Source organism: Pleuronectes platessa, chromosome 14, assembly GCF_947347685.1.
Source record: "Pleuronectes platessa chromosome 14, fPlePla1.1, whole genome shotgun sequence".
Lineage (NCBI taxonomy): Eukaryota > Metazoa > Chordata > Actinopteri > Pleuronectiformes > Pleuronectidae > Pleuronectes > Pleuronectes platessa.
The window spans coordinates 6,694,764-6,709,434 of NC_070639.1; the positions used below are offsets into that span (position 1 = coordinate 6,694,764).

Here is a 14,671-nt window from a genome sequence, read left to right on the forward strand (position 1 = left end):
GCAGTGGTTTGGGTATCTATTTTCTTGGCGACGTTTTATAATGAAGTTTCTCAAATATAAATCAAAGACTGTTTATATTTTAGTTTATATTCCTAAAGGAAAAAGGCAGTTTGTTAACCTTATTTGTGTAAAACAAAAACAAGTCCCACTCCGGTCTTGTACTTTAGTTTTAAAAATACTGCTCTTCCTTAACAGGGCTACTGCTCGTTTGACTCCAACTCCCATCATGCCCCTAGGTAGTTTCTCCGGAAGAAAACCTGTGCTTGGCCTTTGCGCTTCCTCTTTCCGTCAGCGGAGTTTAGGTATGAACCGACATTCTGAATCTCTAATGCTAATCTGTGTTAAATCTTAGTTTCCTCGCATCATCCGCTACAAACATTCACTTTTACATGTGCAGTAAATGAACCAGAATCAGATCCTCGCAGTATTTTAACCCGAGTTGTGTTAATGACGCGGTTATTTGTGAGGAGCAGGTTAGTGACATGGCGCAGCATCAGCGTTGTGATGCGGCCGCCGGCCCCGGCCTCAGAGCCGCTTCTCACCGGACATAGACTGTGAAAGAGCCGCTGAGTGATGCTGGAGACAACTACGTCTACTGTGTTTTTAATTTAACATCAGCTTTATCTGTTGGGTGACTTTACACTTCAAACCAAACGTGGTCCGTTACGTTTTATACCAAGCTAGGCTAGGCTAGGCTAGCTTGGTAGGCTAACTATAGCTGGAAACGTACTATTTACTTTGAACATGTGGGTTTTAACTGCGCTTCATATCGTTTCGAAGTGAAACCTCTGATGGTGACTCTGTATTTAAATCGAGTAACAGTACTTGATGACCTGAATGGGAATTACAAGTGTCAAACTGTCCCATACGAGTCGCCTGCATGTCTGAAAGTGTGGAACTACTGACACTACTCCCTTCACAGTACTAAAGAAGTAGCAAGAATTTCATTTCTAGTTTTTTCAGTACACCAGTGTAGTAAACAAACATTGTTGTGGAATGTGGATGAATTCATGCTGTATGAATTACATCTAGTTTTGAATCATTATATAATGTGGGGAGGTCAGGGTATACATCTTAAATTGTTGGTTCAGTCTCTAAAGTATTTACTGGTATTTAAGCTGTACTTTTCACTTTAATGTCAAGTTGCCTGAAGTCTGATTGGCGTTCTCTGCAGTTTATGTTCTAATCTTTCTCCTGTTTCGTGCTCAGACGGGGAGATTGGTGTTGTATTTTAATCTTCATTCGTTTAGTGTAGAAGTATTATGTTTGTTATTTGAGCCTTGGTGCTTGCATTTGCCTCCATTACCTGCAGTTTGAGTCTTTTGAATTGGAAAATAGTTGTTAAATCGTGCTGGAAATAGTTTTAACGGTAATGCTGTTTGGAGATTCTTACTTCCTGGGACCCCCAGAACATTAAAAGTAGGCTGTAACATAATTGTTTCAGCAATATCAGCTATGGCAGAAAGTGATAATAATCGTATAAATTATCAATTTGTGCACTTCGGACCCCATTTTAGGCCTTATCTCACTGCCTCTGGCTATATTAATGTGGTTTTAATGGTTGTAAAAGTCTTAAACATAACTTTGTGTTGTCTGGTTTCAGTACACGATGGGTCGTGTGATCAGGGGACAGAGAAAGGGTGCGGGCTCCGTGTTCAAAGCCCATGTGAAGCACAGGAAGGGTGCCGCTAAACTCCGCCACATTGACTTCGCTGAACGTCATGGATACATCAAGGGGATTGTGAAGGTAAGCGAGGAGTCTGATTACTTGTAGCAGTGAGTTATTGTCTCTCTGGTTTTTGTTTGTGTGTACAAACCTTGGTTTATTCTGGTGGTCTCCTCAGGATATCATCCATGACCCCGGCCGTGGTGCTCCCTTGGCCAAAGTGGCGTTCCGTGACCCGTACCGCTTCAAGAAGAGGACGGAGCTGTTCATCGCTGCTGAGGGCATCCACACTGGACAGTTCATCTACTGCGGCAAGAAGGGTAAGAGAAGTAGACTCTTAGATAATGCCACATTTTCAGATATGGTTTTCCATTACCTCATAGATGTATTATACATAATGCAATTAAACATAGATCAACTGTCAGAGGCTAAACTAGACGTTGTTAGTCTGTTTACCAAGCTTAACGTAAAGCAATGCACTTGACTTTATCTTGTGATATGATGTGGATTTTGATAAACGACACAATATTACTGATATTTTACCTGGTCTACACTGACCTGTGAGTGGTTTGACTTCACCGGTCCCGTGAAGCGTGGCCATTTTTATTAATTTTTTGCTGATTGGGCTGATGCTTGGACAAAACATTTGAGGACATCACCCTTTCCACTTGGATAGTATGATGAACTTTTCAGTTCATTATTAAATAGAGACAATCATCAGATGAATGTCAATTTGGCTAAGTTATAAACATGTCTGTCAATAAGAGGTGGCATCAAAAGCAGCAGGAGATTGTTCAATTAATCCTAAGAAAGCAGCTTGTTCTTTAAGAATGTACTGGATAGTGTTTTATTGTGAAGCTTGGGCCTCAACATGTTTTATCCCACAGCTCAGCTGAACATCGGGAATGTCCTGCCAGTCGGCACAATGCCTGAGGGAACCATCATCTGCTGCCTGGAGGAGAAACCCGGAGACAGAGGCAAACTGGCCCGCGCTTCAGGAAACTACGCCACAGTCATCTCCCACAACCCCGAGACCAAGAAGTCCAGAGTCAAGCTGCCATCAGGCTCCAAGAAAGTCATCCACTCTGCCAACAGAGCTGTTGTTGGTAAGAAGCTTGAGTGTCTGCTGGAGCTGATGTTTCCTCACAGCCACCACTGCCTTACTTAACATCCATAGAGCGACGACTGTAGGGTTCAACAGTTTGAACTGTGGTATGCCTTTTTACCAGAGAAGTCTGACCGGCCCTTCCGTGTGTTTCAGGTGTGGTTGCTGGAGGTGGTCGTATTGACAAACCCATCCTGAAGGCCGGTCGTGCCTACCACAAGTACAAGGCCAAGAGGAACTGCTGGCCTCGTGTCCGTGGTGTGGCCATGAACGTAAGTCAACACGAGCACACAGAAACTCTAATTACCCATGATGCCTGGCAGTTGAAACAGATTCTGTCAACAGTCACAGCTGACGAGTCACTGTTGGGGTTAGACTTAGTTATAGGTCCTGTTTTGCCATGTTTGCAGAATCTGGAGAAAAGCTTGGTAATGAGGGACCTGAATAATTTAATATATTTTAGAAATGCAGGGAATTATAATAATGCAGCGGAAAATCAGCAGCTTCTGTACAGTGACACTGCAGGAAGGAGAGATGCAGATATGTTCAAGGAGCTAATAATACATTGTCTACATCTTGTTTCCACCTGGTACCTAACTAACGATTCTGAAATCGTGTGATGCTAACAAGTCAATCTCTAATCATGATACAGGATACATTATTCCATTTTAAGTTTGGACAAACTATTGAAAATATTACGCTTTCAATTGATCAAATTATTTCGAAGTAGCTGTTTCAATCTTAAAACTGTCGCATGACTATTTTGGTCCAATGAGAAGTATTGATCCCACCAGCAGTAAAAGTTCAACTTCTTTAATTTGCTCAGAACAGTGATTTTTCTGTTTCATCAGTTACTGACAATACGAGACATATGACAAATAGTTCAGGGGGAAATGGGATCTACCTCAATTTCAGAAATTGAATTAGTTGCAGCTGAGACAGACTATAATGATAGGAACAAGAGGTCCAAATGTTGTAAGAGGTTTTGTAAAATAAATTTCATTCCAGGACTTTAAAATGTGAAGGGTACTCGGGTTTGACATTTTTTATATTGGTAGCTTGTTTGTGCGTCAGTAAATTATGTATCCAGCAGGTCAGACGTTATTTGTTCCACCCAGGACACAGAGGCTGGATCATGTTTCCAACGTACAGTTACATGTAACATAACGAGATTGCTCAGACTGACGCGCTCTTTCTCTTTATCTCTCCCTGCAGCCTGTTGAGCATCCCTTCGGTGGTGGTAACCATCAACATATTGGTAAACCCTCAACTATCAGAAGAGACGCACCCGCTGGTCGCAAGGTCGGTCTTATTGCTGCCCGTCGTACAGGCAGACTGCGCGGAACAAAGACCGTCCAGGAGAAGGAGAACTAAATCTGAGTTTCTTGATAATAAAACGTGTTCCAAAAGAGTCTGTTTCATTTTGATTCATTCAGGGGTCACACACACACGGGACGTGTCTAATTTGTTAATTCTAGAGCTGCTGTTAAGACCAATAGTGTTTCCTGTGCTTTATTTCATGTCACTGTAGCTTAGAGCTGCACAGTATTGATTTAACATAACTTAGTGGGTGTTGCACTGATGCTATCGGCCACCTCTCGTGTTCCTTATATTCTGTACTCAGTGGTGACCATAGAAAACCTTAAAGCTGTAAATCCCTGTAATTAGGAACCTCATGAGGAGCATGTTTGAATGTAAATTGTCAGTGTTTTTCACCCAGTCAAACATTCATACAGAGGTAGTTTGGGGTTCAGTATACTACCGAAGGACATTGTTAAGCTGATGGGGAGACTGGGGTTGAACCACTGGTGCCTGTAGTGTTGACTTACAGAGCACTTGCATAGTAAGACTATAAAGTAAAGGACAAAGCAATATATTTAAAAGTTAGTAAGGGAATCAAACAAGAGACAGAATCAACAGTAAAAAAATAAAGTGGCACATCTGAATAAAGGTCAGTGTATCTGTTTCCATGACATTACCAAGTTCACCTTTTCCCATTGGATCAGCCCTTCAATCTTTTTCAGTGATGGACGCACAAACATCGAAAGGTATTGGAAGAGTTTACTGCAGCAATGAAGAGCTGCATTAGTTTTAACTGTCTTTCTAGTAAACCTCTTGCTGAGTGTGTGAACACTGGGGGAAGCTCATAAAATAAAATTGAATCCTGGATCTACTCAGACAGTGTTCTCTACAGTCATTAAGATTTCCATTAGTTTTTGAGACATGAAGCAGCTAAAGAGATTTCACTGATAATGATGTGTAGCAGGAAAGCTGATTTATTTCTTGTAGTTCAGGCTGTTAAACACAAAATCCAGTCATTTATTAAATTATTTCCGTAAAGTTGAGACAAATAATTAAAAAAAAAGACTGCTTGACTTTGAATCGTTTAGGTGTAATCCATAAATATTTGGATTTCTGGATTGAACTGGCACATTTCAAGATATGCTCAGTTTTTTATCCTTCGTTAAACCCTTATTTCAGACGTCACATTTAATTTGCAGTTTATTGGGAACACTGAGCTCAAACTAATGACTTCTAATACGATGGTGCTGCAGTAAATTCTATTTTCATGAAGGTGATATGGTTCAGTTCATGTAAAATCACTTTTACGGACATTTGGGAGTATGTGGTGCTGCTTAAATGACAGACAAAATAACAGCTCAACACCACCACAAACTAACCTCCAAAATGATCAGTCCCAACCAAAACATCAGCTGTATCCAGTCTAATAGTCCATCTAATAACAGAGCCTGAAACCTAGTTGCTGTCACAACAACCAGGTAAATCTAAATTTAAATGTGGAGCCATGAGAGATAATCCATCGAGCTATTCAATCAGAGCTGAAATTACCTAGAATTGAACTGACAATATTTAACAAGTATTTTTGGTAGTTAGCAAGCCCAAAATAATAACAATAAAAGATGGTTGAAGCTTCTCAAACCTTGGACCTTAACAATAACTTCAGATCTTTGGGTTTTGCACATACGTATATTAAATATGTCAACTTGAGCGATACAATAAACAATAATACAACATTTTCACTTAAATAGCACTTTTCAAGAAATAAATCAGCAACTCCTCTTGTTGCACACACATTGACATTTTGAAACTGAACAGCATTTTTCTTCATCACAACAATGACTCAGTAATGAAAAGAACCGTCAGCTGCTGCTCGTGTTTTATTATACAGTTGGTTGGTGGATTTCCACGAGTAAAAATGAGACACAGGCAAGATTCCATGTTCTTTATTTGCTAAGGGCGCAATGCTTTTTTTTGTTATATTTCTGTGCACAAAAAACCTCACAAAGTGAAAGTCCACATCGCGACTGTAGCTCCAGAATTCAACGTCACACCATGGCCAAAACAAAAGTCGGCAAAAAACAGGGCGCAGAACTCTGTACAGTCAATATCTTCTTTAAAAATAACACAAGGACAAAAATGTTCCTCTTAAATCAAATTCTATTTTTAGTGAAATACAACAAAATAAATTCTATAAAATAAGAGCAAAATATTTAAATATAATACGGTGGGCAGAATATTTTCATTTGCAGGAGTATTTGGTATGTTTTAGACAAAAAAGAAGAAAAAAAATTCAAAAAATACACGCATTCAAGTTACCAATTAAATACAGTATTTACTGATGTTTACCTTTTACTCCTACAGAATTACAAGTTAGCTCGAGTTGAAACGTGACTAACCAGCTGCTATTCTTACATTACGGACCCCGCTGTGGAACCTAATCTCCATGGAGCGAGAGGACGAGGGTCTCGCTGGCGCTCAGGATCGGCCGCTTCATCCCGAACCACAGCCAGACGGCGCAAAAGCCTGACCGGCTCCATGGCGGAGAGGAAGCCGATGGGCAACAAGTCTGTCTACAACTAGGCTCTATTGAAGAGACAGAAGCAAACCACACAGTCTATTATACACCAGATCAGCCCGGTGCAGCAATTCTGTTGCATATGTGTTTTCATTTGTCAGAATTCCTATAGATGAAAGCTAAGCTGTCTATCCCATCAAAACTGGCTGCCAAATGTAAAGTCGTCGGATTATGATGAGCAATTGAAAAGCCACTTATTCATACATCGGTTCAAAATATCGCCCTCATTGTAGATTGGGTAGATGAGTAGAAAAAAAAATAACACATAAAAGAAAAAGAAAAAAAGGCAAGAAAAAAAACCTAAGGGTAAGGACACCCCTCTGGAGATGTGGATTAAGAACAGCTTCAGGTTGTTATGATCACAAGTCTTCCCTTGGGCTACACTATTCTGGTGAGAAGCCATGCTAAATGTTACAGCATATTAACTAGAGCTTCAAAAAGGATTGAATTAATTACCAGAACAAAAGAAACGAAAACAAAGAAAAAAAAAAAAGAAAAAGAAAGGCAATGAGTTTCAGAACAATGTTGCATCACCGCTTTTTCACATCAACCAAACACCGTAGAAGTCCACCCAACCATTCCATATCTCACAATAAAACCAACCACAGCTCGTGAGTTGATTTGGGACAGAAAGTCACCAAGGAGCTTAAGAATAATAATATTAATTATGATAATAACAATGCATCTTTCTACAGTTGAATGACCAGTAACCGTCCGATGGTAGAACAAACTTTACTGCCGAGCATGGGTGATAAAACAAAGAGTTGTTGTCTTCTTACAGTTTTTTGGGGCTTTTTTCTTATTTATAATATCCATTTTTGTTTTTTATAATATCTGCAACATCTCCCAACAGCAAACCACACAGAGTTATGCTACTGGGGGACCTGAACAGTCAAAAACATTAAGATACTATGTACACCTTTTCGTCGTGTAGACAAGCGCATCAGCATCGTCAGCTCTGACTTTAATTTGTTTTTCTTTATTAGAACTCTTGTCCACTCCCTCGCCTCTGCAGCCAAACTGCCAGGGCCCTGTCACACGTTCAGGCAGCCCCAGGCCAGGGAAGAGCGCCTCCCTCAGGCTGACGGGAGCGAGACAGACGCGCCCTGGAGTGGGTGGAGGGGGGGGGGGTGGGAGGCCCGGCTCTGCCCTGCCCTGGGGTCCAGAGAGAGAGAAAGAGAGAGAGAGGCCCGATGAGGAGCTCTGTCGACCAAAAGGATGAGAGGAAGGAGAGCGAGACGATGGAGGCTCGAGGCACAGCAGAGGAGGGGAGGGATTGTTATTCCTTAGGCGGGGCAGGTGCCGGGGTCGTGGAGGCAGGGGCTGGAGCGGGGGCGGGGGCAGGGCTGACCTCCTCAGTGCTCTCCCAGTTCTCTTGTGCTCTCGGGCCTGGGCCAGGACTGGGTCCAGATCCGGGTCCAGGTCCAGATCCTGTTCCAGGGCCTGGGCCTGGGCTTGGGCTTGGGCTTGGGCCAGGGCCGGTGGTGGGGGTTGGGGTGGTGGTCTGGGTCGGGCCGGGGGTTGGGGCAGAGGCAGGACCAGGACGCTGGGGGTTGTTCATGTGCTGAGCAGCAGGTCCGGTATACGGCTGACCATGAGGATGGTTGTTCTGTGCGGGAGGAGAAAGGAAAATCAGCAACTAGAAACAACCAAACTGTAAATAGCATGTGAAACGCTGAGAAGCGGCAGAGTGCAGTGCATGTCTGAAAACAGCTGTAGTTTGATGCTGTTGTGAAGCAGCGTGGGATCATGAGTTCTTGTCTTCACCATTTCTGATGAAAATCTACATGATGTAACTCACCAATCACGTTCAAAGATGAGGTGATGTTTTATTTATGTTATAATGAATAATTGGGATACATTACGAGTGACCAATACAAGCATTGTTTGAAATAAAGCAGAGACAAAGCCACTGGTTAAGCAGATATTACAATTAAAAGGCGACCGGAATGAAACGTCCTGTAACCTTGAATGATATTGTGGATTTCTCTGGGTTTTTAACATTGTTGGAAACAAATCGACATACATAACATAGGTCTATTGGTTTTAGACACTTTTATGTAGAATTGTCAGATATTATATCACCAACCATAAACTGTAACAAGAGTGTGCATCAGAGCAGTTAATTGTGGAGTTTTACGTGTTGGCCGCCTAGGGACAGAAAATATGTGGCATCAGTTGATGTTCGTCCTGAACAAATGAACATTATATAATATTAGCAACTTATTCTTTATTAAAAACTGAACTTCATTAAAACACAAGAGCGGGTGACGCTTTCCTTCAATATTTAAAAGTTGCTGTCGTGTGCCGTTTAACCACAAAATGACTTTGTGACGACTTGTGCACCAAATAACACTTCAGCATGGAGGAAAAGACCATTTGTTGCCATGGTTACTAGCACTATTCATGGTATATGAGAGACTACGGGGATAGACGCAACTTCCCATGTTCCTACTCTCTGTTTTTCTGCGTGAGACACAAACGGTAAATACGACCGTCCCAGCATCAGGACGCTACCTGCTGAAACTGGGTGGTTCCAGGAGAATGTGGGTACAGAGACGTGTCCTCGGGTGGGGAGGAGTCTTGATCATCAGGTGCTTCCTGTTCATCCGGCTCCTGGAGGATGTTGGAATAAATAACTTAATTTAAGGTCAATGTTTAAAGGAAATAATTTTCAAAAATATAAATGTGTTAAGTAGGAAATCCTCATCTATGTGAATAAGGCAGTGGGTATGATTTCAAGCTTCGTCATTTCAGTGAGCGTGGGATGGTCAAATTTGAAACTGTGTTACTTTATCTAGTAAATGAGGCTTAAATGAGTGTGTGGGTGGATTCTACACCCGAGAGCTTCCTCTCAGCAGAGGGCTGCTGGATATTTAGAAACTGAGCTAAACACAAATTGCACAGGAATCTCAACCGGAGATGTTCTTTCAGTTCAAATGATAACTTGTATTTTTAATGTTGTCTGAATTTTAAAAGATCACAAAATTCAAGAGCCTGATGCTACCTCTAATGTTAAGTTTATTTCTACATATATGTATGTGGTAACGTACACAGTATTGTGTGTAACATGGACTTTATAAAAGCTCATGTTGTTTTACCTCTGTCTTATAAATCTATTTAGCTTAAGATTGAATATGCTAACTTTATTGTTTTATCTCTTAGTGATTTGATCAAGAAAAGGGAAAGATATGTATTGGAAGTATTGCTTAAAGAAGAGACAGGATTACAACTAAATTTTAAATTTCAAAAAGTCATGTGCCATCGTTTCATCTATAATTAGTTTGATATATCACCTGAAAACTGTAATTGACAGCTGAGGGTTGTGTGACCTTCATGTTAACAAAATATAATGTTGAAGTCCTATTTTGGTCCTCATTTCACCCCAATCACGAATATTCTTGGTTCTCAGTGAACCTTTAAAGTGTCAGAATGGTGCCCGGGACAGACACTTTTTAGAGCAGTCTGTATAAACAGCCTCACTCTGACCTCCTGTTCTTAACTTTATATATAATATTTGTATCCAAACTTGTATAACATTTTGCTTTCAGTAATTGTCAAGTTGATTTCTGGTAGTTTAACTTTTCTCTAGCACTGATGACTTGGAAGCCTAAACACTGGCCAAATGTTCACTGCAAATTATTTTATCAAATTTTATTTTTCATTTCCTTCCTTCCTTAATGTCGTGGTGCCTGGAATACTGACCTTCCCTGGGCTTTCCTGAGTACACTTGAGCTGTGTATAGAATATTACAGGAGAAGTGGGTCATTTGAATGGATTTGTCAACATAAAAATACAAGTAACTTCTTTTATGTTAAAACAAAACATAAAGCTACAAATATTTGAATGCAGCTATGAATCAATAAAACACATTTTTAGCATCGTTAACATGTCAATGGGTCCAAATAAATGTACCAATCAATCATGAAGTCTATTCATTAATCTATGTAAAATTGTTAAAAATCACATCAAACATTTCATTTAAAATGATACAAATATTATAAGATTATCATAAATAAATTTGTGATAATACACTTTCTGGTACAAGTCAATTCGTGCCCTTAGTAATACTTTATGTAAATGCAACCCAGTTAGATACTGGTCATGTAATGTTGTGTGGTGACGTGATGACGATCATGTTCAGGCTGTTTAAGCTCATCAGCTCTGTCACTCAGTATTTCTATGGGATTTTTCTGTTACGGTCACCACTGTACACAGTTGTTTACATTTTACCATGCCAACATGGGTTACGTTTTCCTGTGGCGTTTTTAAATCATGTTAAATATTCATGTGTCCTGTGGTTCTTTGCATGTAACAGAAAGACCCCTTCAATACTGATGTTTTTCACTGTACATCACGGATATACCTACTTAAAGGTTAGAAAATAGTCCCTTAGCTAGAAATAGTGTCCTTTAGCTTTAGATAATGCTGTAGATTGGTTCTCTAAGCACGATCGTAAACACCAAGAGATAATGTGAAATGAGACATTGTGTAGGGTATGATGTCAATGGCTTTACCTCTTCAGGACAGAGTTCACAGGCCTTGGCCAGTGTCATGCGTGCACTGTGCGAACGCTCCAGGAAATATCCATTGGAGGTCTCGTTGCTCTGAACTGGAGGGGACCAGTTGTTGTAGGTGTACTGGGGGTTGCCTGTGTATGGCCTCCTCTCCAGCTCGTCCCCTAACCACTCGACTGCCCACGTCCACTTTCGCTTCAGGTCACCATTACTCTGTGTGAACACGGAGAACATTCTGATGAGCATATATGAAGCAGCAGGCAGTTTCTTGACTGTTTTATTGTTGGGCTGACATGAGCAGCGATGAGATCATTGGGTCTCATTTATGGTGGCGATGTATGTAGTATAGGAAAAAATAAATGAATGGTGTTCAAGGAAAAACAACTGGTTCTAAAAACAGGATTGTTCCTAAATTATCTAGCAAATATTAAATCATACACTAATTTCATGCCATATGTTAGTCACATGACATGTCCATGTGAGTATTGTACCTGTAGGATCTGATAAGCGACAGAGCAGTTGCTGAACAGTGCCACCATGCACTTGATGCACTGGTAGGCCCGCTTCTGATAGTGGTTCTTGGAGCGCTGGATGGTGTCAAAAAGACCATCTCGATCATCTGGAATTCCCTTCAGCACATTGTGGATCCTGCACAAACCACAGAGAGAGAGAGGAAATTTAGAATTACAGCCTCACAGGTTTATGCCTCCTCCATCCAGTCAAATTGGGCAAGTTTTGAGAAATTCCATTAAACCTTCTTGATATATCGGGTTCATCAGACCAAGTTTTGAGAGGTCAGTGATCTTAATCTTTTGCAACTTAATCCAGATCAACTTTTCCTTGAGTCTAAGTAAACATTTTGCAGTGAGATTCACGTGGACGGACAATCTGAACCTAAACTATGACCGCAGCTGCAGCCAGTGTGGAGGCATTACAACCCAGCACTAACAATGGACACACTGACCTATGTGTCTGCCACGAGTCCTCGATGAGCAGGATCTGTAGCAGCAAGTCCAGGTAAGGCCTCAGCTCATAGGTGTAGGAGTACGCCACCTGCACACAACACGTATAACTCAACGTAGACTCATTGAAGAATATGCAAGTGAACTACCAACAAAAATACTGATGTTTGTCATCAGAGCAAATGAGGCATTTACCTGCCAGAGCAGTTCACTGAGCACAGTGGAGGAGAACTGAGGATTCTCCCAGCAGCTGAAGCGAAGCAGCTTCACAGTCTCCTCAGAGTTGCTGCAGTCTTCAATGATCTTCTTCACGTAGCTGGTCCGCACAAAAAGGATCTCTCCCACCAGCTGCTGCACAGGCATCACTGGGGCAGTCAGGTTGGTGTCCCCATACGGGTTAGGAAGAGGAGGGTTACCTGGCAAAGGTAGAGTAAAATTAATTTAGAGAAACTCAAATTTGAGATTTACAGCAAATTAGTTTCCTTCATTCTTCATTCCCAAGCCCTCAGCTCCAAGTTCTGGCAACACAACGCAGAGGCTCAGAGTGGCTGGTTTGTCAGTCACTAGATCCTGAGCAAGGATGAGAATCGTCATTGGGCTCCAACTCTCAGCACCACTACCCAGATGCTGTTTCACACGTTATTACTGCCTCACATCAGCTGAGTTCATATCACAATTTTTGCTGCTGAAAACTCAGATACACTCACCATTGATGGAGGACTGCATGCGCGAGGAGACATCACAGCAGCGGACCAGCTGGGAAACCACAGTATAGAGCTTGCCCAGCTCAGCATACTGGTATTTAATGGGAGGGCCGGGACCCTCGTCCAAAGCGACCAACATGAAAGTGGCAGGAACGTTAAGTTTCAGCAGCTGAGTCTTTTCTGCCAAACCTACGTATGTATGAGTAGTGAGACAAAAAGTAGCATTTTACGTCAAAGAACGATCAATCATATTTTTATATAAACTTTTCTTATACAAATTCACAGAGGAACAGATGTACTTGACAGGTGGGTGATGAGTTTGTAGTCCTTACCCAGGTTGGCGTACATGACAAAGAGGTTGAAGTACTGCTGCAGGTGACGGCCGTGTTCAGACACCTCTCTTCTGAGCAGGTTGAGTACAGCTCTTAACAGGTGGTCACTTAGACTGAGGTTATCACAGCCCTGCTACACAAACACGGAAAACAAAAAAGAAACCACTCATTGACAAACTGTGATTGAAATCTTATTTAAGACATTTTCCCCTCGGCTTTAGTCTGACACCGACCTGAGTAGAGGGTCCAGGCGAGGCGGTGGGGGAGGGACAGGGGCCATCTTGCAGGGAGAAGTGAGCGATGAAGACGATGAGCTTGGCGAATGCTCCACGGACCTCAGCACTCGGGCACTCAAGCAGGTACTCGGAGAACCGGTTAGGGTAAGCAAACAGAACGTTGTGTGCAAACCAATAGCGTACATTCTTACTGTGTCTCAGCAGGATGCAGAGGGCATCATACCTACAGGGAGTTGGAGAATGACGTGAATATTTTATTAGAGAGGGACACAACAAAAGAGAAAATTCCCCCCCTCAAGTTAGACAGAGCTTACCAGTCACTGGCAGGACCCCGTACTACTTTCTTGGTGTGGAAACCTGTGCTAAAGAGGAACCTAGCAGCCAGCTGAGCACTTATCATAGCAATCTCCTCTGCCTCTGGCAGAAGATGGTCTTGTCCTGATAAAAAAAAAAAAGTTAGAAAATTATTAAAATATGAAAATCTCATGTCATTTGTCTCCAGTGCAGTAACAGTAGTTGACAACACAACATTGCACTCTGCATGCACTAAATAAGTGTTTTTGACGTGTACATGAGCACATTGGACTTAAAATAAAATGATTATGAGTGAATACTAATTTAGGGACAACAAATAAGAAATAACCAGTTTCCAGATGGCTGCAAACATCCTCAAACCAAAGCTGATAACTGGAAAGTTAACCTTACAGGCATTTAATATAGATCTAAGATTCGGAGAACAAAATGAATAATAATAATGTGAATGTCTGTTATAAATTATGTAAAATATATTAAACCATTTGTGTTATGTATAAAAGCATAAAGTAAGAAACAACAACACAGCAGCTGTGGAGTCATCTCAGGATGTGAGCATGCAGCGTCAGGGCTTAGAGCAAGCTACAAAACAATGTGTCAACTGGTCTGACAAATGTATATTAAAACACAAATCCAGACAAACACTGTCGGTATGTTAGGTAAAAAAGCTAGAGTTTCTCAGACACTGTTCATTTAAAAAATGAATATACGTTTTCCTGCTGCTGCAAGGAAAGAGTCCGAGAGTGAGACACTGGCTGTAAACAGAGTCACAAACAGACTGACACGATGTAATCATAATGATCTGAATCATTCAGTCCAGATCAAGCACTTCATTGTTGATGAATTCCCTAAAACTTGTAATGTAATGAAATGAAATGTAATTCTTTAGACAAGTGAGTCAGAAATCTGTAATAAAAATACGACAAAAGCTGCTATAACTTTGACAAGCTAGAAATCCAC

At 41.3% G+C, this 14,671-nt stretch overlaps 2 protein-coding genes across 5 annotated transcripts in view; one reads left to right on the forward strand and one right to left on the reverse strand.

The window, feature by feature from the left end:
• Positions 1–215: 215 nt before the first annotated feature.
• On the forward strand, positions 216–4,182 carry rpl8 (ribosomal protein L8). The gene is made up of 6 exons (XM_053440303.1): positions 216–302; positions 1,604–1,747; positions 1,845–1,986; positions 2,554–2,772; positions 2,928–3,043; positions 3,987–4,182. The coding sequence occupies exons 2-6, from the start codon at positions 1,610–1,612 to the stop codon at positions 4,143–4,145; spliced, it is 774 nt and encodes a 257-aa protein (XP_053296278.1). The 5' UTR covers positions 216–302; positions 1,604–1,609; the 3' UTR covers positions 4,146–4,182.
• A 1,819-nt stretch (positions 4,183–6,001) lies between these two features.
• Positions 6,002–14,671, reverse strand: part of usp9 (ubiquitin specific peptidase 9) — a 37,044-nt gene continuing 28,374 nt past the window's right edge. For 2 of the 4 annotated variants that reach the window (XM_053440308.1, XM_053440306.1), the window contains 11 exons: positions 13,714–13,837; positions 13,397–13,622; positions 13,164–13,293; positions 12,835–13,020; positions 12,323–12,543; positions 12,130–12,218; positions 11,657–11,813; positions 11,166–11,378; positions 10,354–10,383; positions 9,166–9,264; positions 6,002–8,257 (listed from right to left, as the gene is read on the reverse strand). In XM_053440308.1, coding sequence (XP_053296283.1) covers positions 7,928–8,257; positions 9,166–9,264; positions 10,354–10,383; positions 11,166–11,378; positions 11,657–11,813; positions 12,130–12,218; positions 12,323–12,543; positions 12,835–13,020; positions 13,164–13,293; positions 13,397–13,622; positions 13,714–13,837 — 1,805 coding nt within the window. In that variant the 3' untranslated portion in view covers positions 6,002–7,927. Of the gene's footprint in view, positions 8,258–9,165; positions 9,265–10,353; positions 10,384–11,165; positions 11,379–11,656; positions 11,814–12,129; positions 12,219–12,322; positions 12,544–12,834; positions 13,021–13,163; positions 13,297–13,396; positions 13,623–13,713; positions 13,838–14,671 lie in introns of all 4 variants that reach the window. The other 2 variants (XM_053440307.1, XM_053440305.1) reach the window with 1 other exon arrangement.

Coding starts and splice junctions, on each gene's coding strand:
- rpl8 (XM_053440303.1), top strand. CDS start 1,610: ATGGGTCGTGTGATCAGGGGACAGAGAAAGGGTGCGGGCTCCGTGTTC. Junction 1,748..1,844: donor ACATCAAGGGGATTGTGAAG/GTAAGCGAGGAG, acceptor TGGTCTCCTCAG/GATATCATCCATGACCCCGG. Junction 3,044..3,986: donor TCCGTGGTGTGGCCATGAAC/GTAAGTCAACAC, acceptor CTCTCCCTGCAG/CCTGTTGAGCATCCCTTCGG.